Source organism: Cariama cristata, unplaced genomic scaffold (assembly GCF_000690535.1).
Source record: "Cariama cristata isolate BGI_N322 unplaced genomic scaffold, ASM69053v1 scaffold10311, whole genome shotgun sequence".
NCBI lineage: Eukaryota > Metazoa > Chordata > Aves > Cariamiformes > Cariamidae > Cariama > Cariama cristata.
The window spans coordinates 127,268-142,841 of NW_009598725.1; the positions used below are offsets into that span (position 1 = coordinate 127,268).

Consider the following 15,574-nt stretch of genomic DNA (forward strand, 5'->3'; position numbering starts at 1 on the left):
TGCATGATGTCAGGAGGGTGGCAATATTACTCATCATTGCCCAACTATGCAATTACATGCCACAGATGTGTAATGAAGTGCAACATCTCTATTATACTAAAAATCATACAGATTCTGGTAAGCTGAAAAGTCTGTAATGTCCAGCAAGAAAGAATGTATTGTGTTATGTGGTTTTAACAGAAACTTTCTCCCAGAGAAAAGTTCTGCTGTCAGCAATTCTACTATATCTACGTACATGAACAAATAATAGATGAATCTCGGAATACAGAATATCAGAGTGCATTGGCATCACTACTCCTGTAAGAGGAGGGAAGTATATAAGGATACATATATAAAAAGACTGTAATGTCTGAGTGTTGTAGAATGTGTCAGGATCTGACCTTGGAACAGTTCCGCTGTGGAAAAACTATTCAGTTTATCACATTTCCTTTGTTTTACACAGACACATACAATAAACTTTGTGAAAGGAAAAGGTCTCGTAGAACTGATAATCCAGAATTTCTGTGATGATGATAAAGGGACGTACACAGCCCAGCTGCAAGACGGAAAAGCTAAAAATCAATTCACCCTAGTTCTTGCGGATGAATGTAAGTGGAAATTCAGGATCAAATATAGACTGCCAGGCTCAGTGGAAAGTTTTCTAGGCACTTAAGGCCCCAAAATATTTACAACAGGTATAATGACACACATTGGATATGGGGAGAACAAATATTTATTTTAGCACACATTTAAAGTCCAGGAATCATGTAAGAAATTATCTGAATTTCTCTTTAACATAAACTGAAGCTTTTGGTCTTTAAATAGGGCCCATGATGGTAAAAATGGTCTGGTAAAGCAAAATATCCAGTGGAATGCTTATTTTTTTCAAATGTTTTACCTATTATCTTACTATGGCAAACTGTCTGTGTCTTAGCAGGAAACTGCATGATGTGTTATTACATGTACTCATTTATCTTAGGACAGGATCAGGTTGAAAACTCAGTGTATTTAACAGCTGATTAATTGCATTAAACTGAACGCAAGAAAGAAACCAGCGTCAACTGCACTCGAGGACAAGTCCAAGCAACAAAGCAAGCTGAACATGAAACATAGGATCTTTGTATATGGTAGTACAGACAGCCTTTTTTAATGAATTAAAAATAGAAAGTAACAAGATTCTCATGCAAGTACTTCCCCATAGAGTGTCTATCTCTATTTTCAGTTCTTGCAAACATTTTGCTGTCAAGTGACCTTCTAAAGCTTCCAAACTTTTTGAATGGAAAGTGCCTATAAAATGTCAAGTCTACTTGGCTACCTTTACAACCAGTGGAGAGAAACAGACAGTTTTACAGAGTGATTCAGCACATGCTAAGTTCAAGATATAAAATAAGTTTGATGAATTATGCTCTAAAAGTGCCCATTTTTCTTCACTGATAATGAAGGAAGTAGAGATAACTAAAGTTACACACAGTTGTCTAAAACAGAGGTAAATTCTATGCTCTCTGCCTTCTTCTGTGATTCTTACTTTTAAAACATTTTAATTTCTGGGGTTTTAGCCTATCTTTTTGTATGGTCAAAACTCCTATTTCATTTCCTAAATGCATAACGGTCAGGTCTTCAAAGACTCTTTTGTTTTAATGAAAATAAATGTTAGGTTCTGAGCAAGCAGTACAATGAAAGAACGATGGCACTAATCTGTTCAGGGTTCTCAGTGGGGACTAGAGGTAACTCATGCACTAGAGATGTCTTATAAACAAATGTCACAGCTCTAATGAGAATACCTTTTGTGATCAGAAATTTCTAAGTGTTGCACTGAGAAGCAGTGAGGAGTTTGTTGACTTTGACCATTGCTGTTCTCACAGGTTTTGCTAAAGTTGCAGAGGAGGCTGATGCGAAACGGAGAGAATGGAAGAAAAAGCAGGGTAAGATAAGCTGAAGGTTAATGACTTGCCAGAACTATGCTAACAGGATGGCAAAACCTGAGCAAAGCTGTTTCACTGAGTGCTCTAAATACTTTTCTTTATCATCTTTTTAAAGTGTATTATTTAAGCTAGTTAATACAGTAGGATAAGATTCATTATTTTAAGATGCTATTCCCGGCTCTTAAAAATCCAAACAATTTATGTAACAGTTTTAGCTATGCTAGCCACAATCCTTAGTATAGATCTTCTGCATCAGTGCTGTAACAATGAACATTTCTGAACTCTGAAAATTGTCCAATCTGAATATATACCATGTAATTAAGATCTACTCACTTCCCCTGTAGAAAACAGGGTTCTCTAGAGAAGTTTAAAAAGAACGATGCATTCCACTTTCACTTTATCCTCCATCTTATAATAATGAATAAGGAAGTTTATAAAACAGTTTCAGAGAAAAAAATACTACCATTGGAAAGGTGATCCCCTTTGAGGAGGGATAAAAATATTCACTTAATAACAACTGTGACACTACACTAGACGATAGGTCCAGTCTCCTGTCTTCAGAGACGCTTAGTATAAGACAAAAGTGTATATTAAGTAACCTGTCCCCCAGCTTACCCTCCCAGAATCAGGAAGAAAATCAGAAAGTATATGGCTTTTCTATTCTATTGCAATTCACCCGCGAAATATCTATCAACTCTTACACTGACTTGATGCAAAGCAGAGCCATAAAGGACTGGTTAGGCAGCATCATTAACTACATTTTGAGACAGATTCCTCAACAAAGATACGTTACCTAAGGACTTTACAAAGCCGGCAATAATTATATGCTCTAGTGCCCATTGCACGCAAAACCGTAGCGTGAAGCATTCGCTACGGCCGCGCCGCGGGGATTCACCACTAGATGGAGCCATTTCTGTAGCGAACACCCGAGCGCTCTGGAAATGCATTGCAGACTTTTCTCTCCTTTTACAGGTCCCCATTTCATAGAGAACTTGAAATGGAAGGTTACCGAGAACTGTGAAGTACTCCTAACCTGCAAGGTACATACAGCTAGGTGATGCAACTGCACAGTCCGCATTCCTTTAGCATTAAATTTTAGATGTGAATTTTAAGGAAAGGCTATGAACAGTGCTCATCCAAATGCTTATCTGCAGACCAATGAAAGTTAAGAGAGAGTATACCTTGGACAGAAATTTTAATAAAGAAGTAAGTTTCTAAGATTCTGGACCAATCCTCTAATGCAAGTGATGTTTCATATTAGAAGGCCATCCAGGCATTCAGAAATAAAATGCATTTGGGACCCTGACTTCTAAATGTTGACTTGACTTCAAACAGGCAACAAACCTGAGAAAGGACACCAACTTCCAATGGTTCTTCAATAAGAAAACACGAGCAGGCGGTGTGTTTGATCCACAGACTGGGATAGGAACTCTTCGTATTAAAAAGGTGAAAAACATAAAACAGCTCAGAGGCTTTGGTGATCACACGAAAATGCAAAAAATATTTCTGTTGGGGGTGTGGAGGTGTGTTTGGGTTTGGGGTTTGTTTTTTTTTAAATAAATATTACACATGTACATATGTATTTACTAGATAACCAAAGCAGATGAGGGCCAATACAAAGCACTTGTTTCAGATGACCGAGGAGAGGACTACACCCAACTTGATCTCACAAAAGGAGGTAAGAGAACCTTGTATCAAGCAATAATACATATTCACACCCCTGCCAGGGATTCATTTTGGATTTAAAAACAAATTTCATAACTTCCTACCTCATTGTTAATTACCACAGTACCTACATGCTTTTATAGGGATTAAAACCTGCAAAAAAAGTTACTGATCAAATTTAAAGAGTTTCCTGATGTACTATAGCGCATATATATATGCTGATAATTTCAAAATCACAAGTATTTAATGTGAGATTGGAGTCATGAAATGCACTATGTAAAACAATCTCTTATTCTGCAAGAGTTATACAGAGCACAATGAACAGAATAAAAGTCTCCTTTGTATCTGATCTCAGGGTATTTTGCATCTGTCCACACTGTACTTCATTTGATAATCCACAGACAACTTTTCAATTCTGGAAGTTCAGCCAGTCCTCCGAAGCATCAGGAGAACAAACTTCCATTTCCACCCTGCATCCTCCACCAGTGAAAAAAATTCTAGGCTGAATTACAATGACAGAACAGTTGTTAAAGACAACATCAAGTACAAAAACAATTATATGTAACTGCAGATTCCTGCTTCACTTTTCAGTGTTCTGAATATGGTCTAGAAACTGAAAAATAAATATGCAGCTCTGACATCCTGATGTCATTTTATATATGTAGTCATTTATCAAGCTATGACCGCATGATAAATCCTGTCAAGCACCACAGTTAAAAGCTCAGTAATGTTTCAGTCACTTCAACTCAGCATCAATCAGAAGATTCTGCTTCCCAAGATTAAATCCTACCCTGACATCTGGAATCTATCATTTAAACTTGATACATAAATCTGCTTTCTGTGAGGCAGTCTGTTGCACTCGTTGAGTGCTAAGGAAGACAGAAGCATCTAAATTTAGTAAGAAATGCCCAGCATCTAAAAATAAATGAGTCAGTGGCAAAAAGTCCATTCCCAGGGAGCTTTGTAACAGAAAAAGACAACAAATAACTACTAGATGTAATACATCCTAAACATAATCAAATTAAGTTGGTAGATCAGATGTGATTTGCTAAATACCATATTTATAGACCCTTAAATCTTTATGTCTTTGCAGCCTTTGAAGATCTTCTCAAGGAGCTGTGTAGGATCAGTGGTATGTCCTTTTCGCATCAGCTGAGACAGTAATAATGGAAGGGGAGAAAGGTGGGGTGCCACGATCAGAGCAAACTGCTCAGGAGCTGTCCCTGGGTCTGGATCGAGTACAATACCACCCATTTACTATTCCTTTAGTGTTAGAAGCACCTTTGAACTGTCAAGCAGGATGGTCAGTAAATAAACCCAGGGACATAAAACCCTCCGCACTTACAAATTAATTCTGTGACCATTACATGCTGGCAGCCTGTTCCTTGTCACATCACTTGCTACATGAATTTGACCAAGTTGTACTGTTTCTGTTGATGAGATGTGTATTCCAGACCCAAGTCTCTAGAAGAGATACTGACACTTTGCTACCAGCTGCTAAAAGATCCAGGGCCTTCAAGAGGTAGAATACCATCCTACTTGCAGCTAGCCACATTCTCCAGGGAGAAATGTTAATAGGTTGCTTGGGATTTTGTTTGTGTAACATGTAAAATTTTGCATTCTTGAACATCCTCCTCAATTTCAGTCTTTCAATTATACTGTTAGCTCTTTCTGCTACACCTCTGAAAATTCAGCCTACTGAAGAAGGCATCAAAATCTACACAGATGTGAAGTACTACACAGACTACATGAAAACAACTTGGTACCACAAGTAAGTCCCCAAAAGATATTTGCAAGACTTCTGGAGTACTGTTGCTCCTAACTTGTTTATCATCAAAATTAAACATGTTGGGCCTGAGCCCACACCTTTTTAAGTCAATGGTAGATTTGTCTGAGTAAGGGCTGAAAACCACATTTTACTCTGCATCCTGAAACATGTTTGGGAATTCCAAAATAAGCAGTCATGTTATTTTTATCTTGGCACTGCAGAAACATTTATAAGTGATCATCTTTACTAAAATAATAATGATGCATTTAAGGTACTGCTCAGTTACAGCCACCTTGGTTACAGACAGGAAAAGAAGTTGGTTTTTTTCAAATTCTTTATTTCTACTAATTTGTACTTCCCTAAATCACTCTATTTCCCCACTCTGAATAACAAATATTCCCAAACATTATAAAATTCTTTCCAAACACTAGCTAATTTAGCCTCATAATGTCTTCATAAAATAGAGAAATGGTGTTTTATTAGATACCACCTACACACGTATACAAGGAGGCCAATTTTTAATAACGTTCAAGGGCTAAACGCTTACAAATATTCAACACCTAAATCCTATTTAATCTCCTAAAAAAGAACTAAGAGGTCTTTTGTAGAGTTTGTAGAGCTTTGGCAAACTGCCTAAAAGCACAGCTGGATGCCCTGTGAGATTTTCAGAAGTGACTGCATACATAACTCTCCGTGAAATTAACAGTGAGGTCCTGACTCCCACTCTCTTATTCTAACCAGTCTAGGTCTAAAAAAAGTTTCCGCTCTGATTTATACAGCTCTACTAAATACTATTGAAATGATATCTTTTGTTTACTTAGGGAGAAACAACTGGAAAGCCGTGACAGACTGAAAGCTGGGAGCACAATGAATCAGATCTGGCTTCACATACTGAACCCAACAGATGCAGATAAGGGAAAATACACCCTGGAGTTATTTGATGGGAACAACTCTCACAAATTGTCAACTGACTTGTCTGGACAAGGTAGGCTGAGTCAAACAATACCGTCATAGGAATGACATATATTCAAGCAGCTTTCCAAGATTCCTTCAAATCATGGGCAGTGACTCCTCTCTCCTTTATTTGGGCTGGAGCCGCAGTTCCGTGACAGCACACTATGAAATTGGGTTAAGAAGGACACTGAAGTGCCCATACAAGTCAGAGGAAACACGGGGAGAGGAGAAGTGCGCAGCAGAAAGGACTGAAGCCTTTAGGGAGCCTTGCTGCCATAGCGTAAGGCACTCCTGGGGAAAGGACAAGCGGGAGGGCAGCTGTTCCTGGGATGTGTCCAATTCCTCCACAGGCCAACAGCACTTACAGGGGGCATCTTGGAAAAGAGAATGTGGCTTCAGGTTTACAAAGACTTTTCCAAACTGCTCTAAGTTGGGGTTTTTTTCCTCCTCTGGACTTCTCTTTGGAAAGGGAGTACTAGATCCCACTTATTTCAGTAGTATATAAATACAGTCATATTTCCTTAAGGCAGATAGAGACACTGTCTAGATGACAATTGTACATATCTATGTGGACAAATAATTGCAACACTGATGCATTTTGTTAAATCTACTAAGTCAAATGAAATAAAGGGCAGCTTTCCCTAAAACCTCTTCATTCCTTGTAGCCTTTGAAGACGCCCTGGCTGAGCACAGAAGGCTAAAGTAAGTTCCTGCCTAAATATTTCCGCAGCTAAATCTATTTTGACTGTCATAATCTGTATTGAGAATACAATGTCTCATAAATACAACCACTATAATTTTATCTCTCTCACCTTCAGGGAAGCAGCAGTAGCAGAAAAGTGTAAGTAAATAAATTTCCTTCCTTCCATGATACAAAGCCAAGTGGTATGCTGATAAGTAAAACTAAAAGGTCATATTTGTTCTCTCCCAGGTCGTGCCAGAGTTGTTCAAGGTCTGCCAGATGTTGCCACCATCATGGAGGATAAGGTAATATTGAGTAACTGTTCGCATAATTGGCCCTTGCACAGACATAGCAGAATAACTGACGGGGAGAAAACTACTCGTTTTCACCTCCTCTCTGTTCCCAGCAGCTTTTTGGAGCTACTGCAATTGCCAAAGGTGTGAAGTGGTACCCTCCACAATAGTTGTACCCACCCCCTGTATTGTTGATGGTGCTTCCAAACATGCACGTGCTTCTGCACATATAGGTGCTCTTTGTGGCACAGAACCTCCTTCTTGCAGATTTCGGATGTTACTGCTTCCTAGGTCTGTTTCGCAGCCAGATCCTTTTTGTGTCTTCCCATTTCATAGGATTAGACTAAGGTCTTTAATTGCCAGACCTGATTTTCCCATCATATTAACTTGCTGCTCACATTTGAGTCACATTCCCCTTTACTGGCACACTGGCAGAATAAAAATCCTGTAAAGTAATTGCAGATTCACCACGTGCCTATTCAAGTGTCACTTTACAGTGTAAGAAAGCTATAAAAAGACAGTAGCACAAATATGAGTCAGGCCCAGTGAATTCAGTCAAGTTAATCCTGATTATAATGAAGGGTATCGGGAAAAGCAGTGGACAGTCCTGGAATCTCATCTATTGAAAATCTAAGAGAATTGATTTTTATTTTTCTTAATTTCTCATCAACTGAACTTCCTTGCTTATTTATATCTTCATAATCTATTTCTGCTATCTGTTTTACAATAGACCCTGTGTTTAACTTGCTGTGTATCTGGAGATCCTTACCCAGAAATCACTTGGTTCAAAAACGAGAAGGTTATCATCTTTAAAGATCGTTACAAAATGGATGTGAAGGGGACAGTTGTCACAATTACCATAGAGAAAGTCTGCAATGAAGACACAGGAAAATACAGCATCTATGTCAAGAATAAGTACGGTTCTGAAACAGGGCAGGTTACTATCAGTGTCTATAAGCATGGAGAGATACCAATAGGAATGGAAGAAGAAGAAGTCCCAGGTGGGATTATAATGCAAAAGCCTAAATGAATTAGTCAATTATGTCTCATTGAATTTAAAAGGAATTTAACTCCTTCGGATTCCTTTCAGTATCTCTGCCCTAAAATTCAGGCTCATGTTTCTATTTTTAATTTAGTAATATTTTAGTATTTTTATTTTGGTAGTTGTTAGAAAACAGTTCTTGTGTGTGTGCGCGCGCGCGCATGTGTGGGTACACGTGCACGTTCACCTTACCAAGAAACTCTTTCCTAGTAAATCTGTGTGGGAAATACCAGAGGATTCACATATGAGAACCAGGCTTTCAGTGGAGTTTTTCTGTATTAAATCACTACATGTTACTGATTATCTTGTAGCTGACAAATGTTTGCGCGTGTGTATTATTAAACTTACACCCTTGGTGACACCTCAGCGCTGTTGTGAAGTACATCCATCTTGAAATCAGACAGCCTGTGTGTGTGTATGGGAAGTTAGGAATTTTCCTAAGTACCATGCTGAATCAGGGCCTTGAAGTATGCACCTTTACAAACCTAAGCTATGTGGGAAGAAAACAAGGCAGTGATGTTTTTGAGGCTTGGTTCTTTACAGAGGAACACATTCAGCTTCTATATATACACTAACATTCAGAAACACATTTATACAAGAGGGTTGAGTGAAAGTCTACAGAGGTGGACTCAGATCCTTCCATCCTACTGGACATCTATATTCTTTTTAGGTTTAATAGTTATGTTATATTATTCTGGTGACATCCGGAAGCAAACTCTACAACTCGCGGAGAGTTATAAAGCAGGTATGTTTATTTTGGCACCGGGTGCAAGGGGGATCGCTCCTCTAAACTTGCACACCAAGTAAAATGAAGATACATATTATATACCATGAGACATTTGCATATTCATAGCACACTACATATTAATTGCTATTCACACTTGGTTGTAAGTTTCTCGCTTCTAATGTAAATTAGTATGCATCCTCAGTAAGCACTAATGAAGCCTCCATATTAACTACGCATGCTCCCCAAGTGGGGTTTTGCCCTCTTTTGGGGGGGCCATTTGAGTTGGAGGTCGCGATCTCCCACTACCACAATTACCTCTGTCCTGCTCTCAGCTACTTTATTGTTGATGTCTGTGGGTTGTAACCTGTTATCAGCTTGGCTCCCTTCATGTCTAGAACTCCCTCTCTTGAAGGCCTCTCTCCACATTCTTGCCTGCTGACTTAGAGAACAGTGTCCCTTCTTCTATCATTCGTTCTTTTTCTTGATGCTTCCCAACCTTGAGATGCCAGGCTACAGAATGTGCCTGCTTTTCTGTTAATATAGCTGAATTACTTAACCCTTTGGTATCACTGGATGTAGAAAAAAGGGTGGCCTCTCAACTGCTCTGAAGCCATAGCTACACTCCCAGCTTCTACCAGTAAAACTGTGTCAGTGAGAGAGAAAAAAGTGATTGTATTCCTAATATAGTCATCCAGCTAAACACATTGATTCAGCAAAATAGCATCTTACCTTGCTCCACAAACTAGTATAAACTGTCCTCACAACACCAGTATTTTTCCCGGTTATTTGAGGGACACTGCTGTTCCACTGTCAATGTAAATGAGCACAGCAATCCTCTACAGGACTGCCAATCATTTGACCAAAGGCAGTTACATTTCAGACATTACTTAAAATTAAATTAAATGTATATAATTTATATTACTAAATTTAATAATATTAACAAGTGAGAGCTTAGCTAATTGCGTGGATTCATCTTACAGTGAACGAAGAAAAGCAGGCCCTTCTGATGGCATCATAACATTACTGTATGGTTGAACAGATGAATCATGTCCTAGAATAACTCCAATATAAACATGTTCCTTTTAGAGCCATGTATGTTAACACCCTACACATAAATATGGCCTTATTCATTATCAGTACCTCATCCTTGCTATTCAGGTATTATCACATGTAAATGTAATTACAAAACTGGCTCTTTATGCTTGAATTTTTTTTAAAATTACATAGTAAAAAAAAAAGTTGTCCATTTGTAAGAAAAGTTCAGCACTGATTTTCTATTTAAATAGAATTACTGACCAGTATGGAGTAATAAAAGTTAACTTAGAAAGGTCACCTACCCCTGGGATACAGGCTCTATTTGAATTAAGCAATATAATTGCAAGACACATAATCTAATGAATGTCTTCCAAAATCAACAGTCATGCTTGCACAGACAGCAAGGAATATCACTCAATGGCTATAATGACTGAGGAATTCTTAGTGCAATTGGTGAGAAGAAAAATAGTACACCCTATTTACTTCTTTCTTTTCAGTCTCCAAGCAATGTTCCATGTGTTATTTTACCTTTAATCTTCTATGTATGCAGTGATTATTAAAAAACTAATAAACTGAATTTAGTACAGCTTTAGATGCATATTGCTGACATCTGCTGGATAAAGTCATAACTGACTGTCCCACTCCAACACGATTTTCCCTGTCCTCAGTCATTGGAGGCCCCACAATTTTGGAAGAAACAGCTGTGGATTTTATTCCCACCATTTAAGGTTCAAGTGCCCATAGTAGAGAATACTGTGATAATTAGGAAGTTCCTGCTATAACACAGTAATTAATTTGCATCTATTGTAAATTATGCCATTTTATCTGAAGAATTCTATCCAAAACACAGAAAATGTATTAAACATAGAAGCTGTGAACAAAAAGAAAACAAATAAATCTATGCAACACTTTACAACAATTATGAAGAATTATTCGAGTTCAGAAATCTGAATTACTTAAGTTCAGTGTATAAACATAACATCTCAATCCAGCTGGTCAAGGTAAGACTTTCTACAAAGCAGAATGAACTAGAGGTTATGATCATTAAGAACAAATAAATGATTAATAATTGTTACTTCACAGTTAACAATTAGCCAGTCCTCTCACAATTTCAGCTGGCCTTTCCCTTTCCATAAATAGCATCTGAATGACCAGGGAGAGCCCTCACTTTCCTGCTAGCATCACCACCCTAAACTGCATTATAACATCCATAATGGCATTCAATGGAACCTGGCAGGTCTATGCTCAAGAGAACTATGAAGAATTTTTGAAAGCTCTTGGTAAGTGTCTAGTTACTTTTGAAATAATTTGCTCGGATTGCAAGACACACTTTGCATGACCTCTTTTATTACTGTATTTCTATGTTTTTCTTCTTTTGTTTGTATGACAAACTACCCCCTGACAGGTCAGTCTGTTATGTCTAATCTGGAAATGAAAAGAAGCTCAAAATTGTACAAATGGATGTAGAAAGGTTATAGATAACCCCCAAATCCCTATCCTAACATTAGATAAGTTCCTCATGAAAGAATAGGTATATATAGGAATCAACTTGTTTTGATTAACACATAACTTTATAAGTACAAGTTGTCAATGACATAGACAGATTTCCAATGTGCTATTAGTAGTGTAGGCTCTTTCTACACCACTAGTGATTAACATTATGTGATAGCTGTTTAGTAATCTGTAAGGAATAGACTTGGTGGTTGTAACTTAGTAGGTGCCTACACTAATAAAAACGCACTTACCCTCTTGATAACCTTGACAAAACATTCACATTAGGGTTTTTAACAGCGTACAAGAGATATTCAGTAGAATAAAATTCAGTTCCAGTTGAAAAGCCTAGTCCAACAGTATGATGCCTGAACCATTCCCTCTACTGCTATGGATGATACTCTCAAATCGTGCAAGAGACACACCAATAAGGCAGTTTGAGGCTAGATGCACTGTTGCACACACAACCTCCACCTCTTCCCAGGGAGACTGGAGGTGAGGAAAACAAAATAATACACCCATGGTTTTCGTCATGGAGAAATGTCACCACACAGCAAGTTGTTACTGAAAGAAACAATACATACTCTGACACAAGATTAATGAATATAATATTAAAAGCTATACAGACTAGATGCAATGAAACAATATGCCCATAGAGAAGTGAGGAATCCAAAACAGGCTTTGTCTTTTAACTTGCACATCACTTTCTATTATTGGTTTGTATCTTTTGCACCTTTATCGGAGAAGAGAATTTGCTATTTCATATCAACACACTACTTCATAACAGAAAAAGTCCTTTTTTGCCTTTTTTACAGCATTGCCAGATGACCTTATTAAAGTCGCCAGAGATATTAAGCCTATTATTGAAATACAACAAAAAGGAGATGACTTTGTTGTGACATCAAAAACACCCAAGCAATCTTTAACGAACTCATTTACGCTTGGAAAAGAGGCTGACATTACTACTATGCATGGCACAAACCTAAAGGTAGTATCTTTCAGGAACAGGTGCATCTCTTTATTTATCCTTATACTTCAGTTTCTGTGTATGAGTGAAACTTGTTTGTATCATTTCCATTAGCATACATTTCTATCATTTCAACAAACAGAAATGTTTCTTCTACAATTCCTATTAAAATGCTGTGGTGTCCAGTTTAAATTAGCAGATGTGATTATGAAACATCGGTATAACTTATTTCCTATTTATGTAGTCCTCTACTTATTCTAACTGAATGTAAAAATGTAAAATTTTTCCTAATTTTAAAATATGCTTCAACAGTGTACTGTGAACATGGTAAATGGGAAGCTTGTGTGCAAATCAGAAAAATTCTGTCATGAGCAAGAAATTAAAGGAAATGAAATGGTGGAGGTAAGTGTTAGAAAATAATGACACATTAAGAAAAATGCTGAAAGAAAAAATGTTCTATGTTGATTAGCTCTCAGTGTAGGCTCAATACCTTAAATCCTGGCCCCAAAATGATTACATTACTTGCAGAATTCCTTACAGGTGCTTAGATCTGCAGATACAGAATTTTAGTATTTCAAACTAACCATAGTTAGTAGAAAATACTATTAGTATCCTTTATTATTCCTGTTTCTTTCTAAAACCAACTGCCTTAGATGACTCTTCTTTAAACATTGCTCATATACTTAATGCATCTTGCTCACCAAATCTTTTTATTAATTACTACCCTGAGGCCAATTCTAGGCACTGAAGCGTGAAGGGCTTTAGCTGCTGAGCATGTTGCAGAAAGACGCCTTATAAATTCCTCTAGATTACTATAGCAGTGTTTTCACCTTTAGCTTTATCCACAGCACTACCTCTGAAAAGAAGGTAAAGGCTGAGTCAAACTGGAAAATTTACAATACACACATACCACCTACAATTCTTCAAAGTTCTTTAGTTAGTTCTAAATTGTTCGGTACTGACAAAGAGCTTTTCTCTATAGAGTTAAGCTTATTAGGCTTCTAAGAAGTGTCCACTTGGGTAAAGACTACTACAAGAATGACAGCTAACTACTCTGAGCAACCTTATCTAGTTGGAGATGTCCCTGCTCACCGCAGGGGGGTTGGACTAGATGACCTCTGAAGGTCCCTTCCAGCCCAAATGATTCTATGATTCTGTATGTTTTTGGACACTCAAAATAATCGTAGGAAACCATATGTCTCAAACTACTTTTCTAACATTAAGTAAGCAAAACACCAGGCAAAAGAACCCATTAGTATCAGGGACAGGGGATTTCTGTTACAGGAAGCATGTTTTTCTGGTAGTATCTATGATACCTCTTAAAATAGAGTGATAAAATGTAGTTGATGATGGCATTTATATTTAGATTTCCTGTCCTGAGAGCTGGTTCTGTAAAAAAATTTTCCTTGGTATGAATGTTACACACATATTTCTAGGCAGGTACTGTAAATGTATTTTCTTGTAAAATAAGATGGATTTATACATGAATTACAGAAACAGCATTCTAGTCACTTAGCTATAGATTTCCTAAAGTCTAAATGAAAAACAAGTTATGTATATTTGTCTTCTACAGACTATGACTTCTGGTGGAGTAACACTTATCAGAAGAAGCAAGAGAGTTTAAAGACAGATCATCTTCTTTGTGACATCTTTACATACCTAAAATAAAGCGCAGTTTCCAGAAAGTGTGATCTTTGTTACCTGAAAAAATAGTACAGAAAATAATTATAATTTCTACTCTCCTTTCACACACGCATCACTTCCTATTCCTGTAAGACTGTCTTTTCCCTGAGTACACTTACAGACCCCTCCTATACTCAAAGTGACAGAAGTCTGCCCCCCAGACAACCAAACCTGGACATTAACTGGAACATTATGATTTATCCTAATAATCCCTGGGAGTGGACATAAGCTGATATAAATGCTTCTTGATTTCTTACATACTCAGTGAACATATTCAGCTTTAGTTCCTTTGTCTAATAAAGTTTAGTCTTTTACTAAAACCCTTTCTTTATAATCTAGCCAGCAAAGAACAATTGGACATTTGTTTAGCTGATCGGCACCACATGTCTGTAACAGGAATAGAAACAGTCATTATTTTAAAAGCTATGAAGTATTTAATAGTCATAAACAATTACGAAGTAATAATAGGAATGACTGCTCTTAAACTGAAGCACACAAGAGTACAATTAAACAAAAATGAGGCACTGCAAGAGCAAACGGAATTAAACATTCTTCCAATTTGCAACGTACTCCCAATATCTGCTTGTCACAGTTCAAGTTTGTGAAGCTCAAGTCAACTAGACCATTTATGTTCGGATTATGTCTCTCTACTGAAGTATAAAATGCACAGGACCCATGCCTATAACCACTTCTCTGTTCACTGCTGATTAGATCCTACTATTGTATTAGCAGCCCTATTTCACACTTATTTAAGTCACCACAGACTTGTTAGAATTGGTCTTGGGTGTAAGACCTCCATGAAAAAAGTTGCTGGACTCATGACGCCAGTTAAAATCCTCATGGCGACATTTTATTTCAATTAAGAGTGTTGAGTCTACATCTTCCTGTGCTAGGAGAAGAGCAGTTTGTGAGGGAGGAGGTTGTGTTTTAGTTAATAACACTTGCAACATGATACAGGCAATCTGGGAAGTGTATTCTTGTTCTGGAATAAGGCTGTCCTCATGCGGAGTTTTACTGGCCTAACTGTGCAAGTATCATTGTGTTCATTTTGCTCCCCAGGCAGTTCTAATGCTAAGTACACTTTTGCAGATGAAATTAAATTCCATGTGAGTTACACATAAATAAGATCAACAGAACAGAAATCAAGACACTGGTGTAACTCCGGGAGAAGGCTGTGTTAAAGCATTGGTACTGCAAAAAGCCATATAAGAGCTTGAAATACTTCTGTTTGGAAGTTGCTGGGTAACTGCTGCTAACTACACAATGAAACACCACAATACAGAACGTAGTTTTCCAACAGTAAATTCGCAGAACACTGCAAGTCTTCAATGATCAAATGCTGTATCAGGAAGTTGTAGGGTACAAA

General features: G+C 37.5%; 2 protein-coding genes across 2 annotated transcripts in view; both read left to right on the forward strand.

The window, feature by feature from the left end:
- MYOM3 (myomesin 3) overlaps positions 1 to 8,328 on the forward strand; it is a 27,751-nt gene extending 19,423 nt beyond the window's left edge. The window contains exons 26-37 of the mRNA XM_009709411.1: positions 443 to 587; positions 1,842 to 1,901; positions 2,874 to 2,941; positions 3,237 to 3,347; positions 3,492 to 3,579; positions 4,660 to 4,698; positions 5,232 to 5,337; positions 6,156 to 6,319; positions 6,954 to 6,990; positions 7,107 to 7,129; positions 7,220 to 7,275; positions 7,994 to 8,328. Coding sequence (XP_009707713.1) covers positions 443 to 587; positions 1,842 to 1,901; positions 2,874 to 2,941; positions 3,237 to 3,347; positions 3,492 to 3,579; positions 4,660 to 4,698; positions 5,232 to 5,337; positions 6,156 to 6,319; positions 6,954 to 6,990; positions 7,107 to 7,129; positions 7,220 to 7,275; positions 7,994 to 8,293 — 1,197 coding nt within the window. The 3' untranslated portion in view covers positions 8,294 to 8,328. The remainder of the gene's footprint in view (positions 1 to 442; positions 588 to 1,841; positions 1,902 to 2,873; positions 2,942 to 3,236; positions 3,348 to 3,491; positions 3,580 to 4,659; positions 4,699 to 5,231; positions 5,338 to 6,155; positions 6,320 to 6,953; positions 6,991 to 7,106; positions 7,130 to 7,219; positions 7,276 to 7,993) is intronic.
- A 2,905-nt stretch (positions 8,329 to 11,233) lies between these two features.
- Positions 11,234 to 14,206, forward strand: LOC104168727 (fatty acid-binding protein, liver). The gene is made up of 4 exons (XM_009709412.1): positions 11,234 to 11,347; positions 12,374 to 12,546; positions 12,838 to 12,927; positions 14,099 to 14,206. Exons 1-4 carry the CDS (start codon positions 11,281 to 11,283, stop codon positions 14,147 to 14,149), a joined length of 381 nt encoding a protein of 126 aa, XP_009707714.1. The 5' UTR covers positions 11,234 to 11,280; the 3' UTR covers positions 14,150 to 14,206.
- Positions 14,207 to 15,574: the final 1,368 nt, after the last annotated feature.

What these genes read in the sequence shown, in the direction of transcription:
- LOC104168727 (XM_009709412.1), top strand. Translation starts at nt 11,281, where the DNA reads ATGGCATTCAATGGAACCTGGCAGGTCTATGCTCAAGAGAACTATGAA. An exon ending in TGCATGGCACAAACCTAAAG is followed by an intron (nt 12,547 to 12,837) that starts GTAGTATCTTTC and finishes ATGCTTCAACAG; the next exon opens with TGTACTGTGAACATGGTAAA. An exon ending in AAGGAAATGAAATGGTGGAG is followed by an intron (nt 12,928 to 14,098) that starts GTAAGTGTTAGA and finishes TGTCTTCTACAG; the next exon opens with ACTATGACTTCTGGTGGAGT.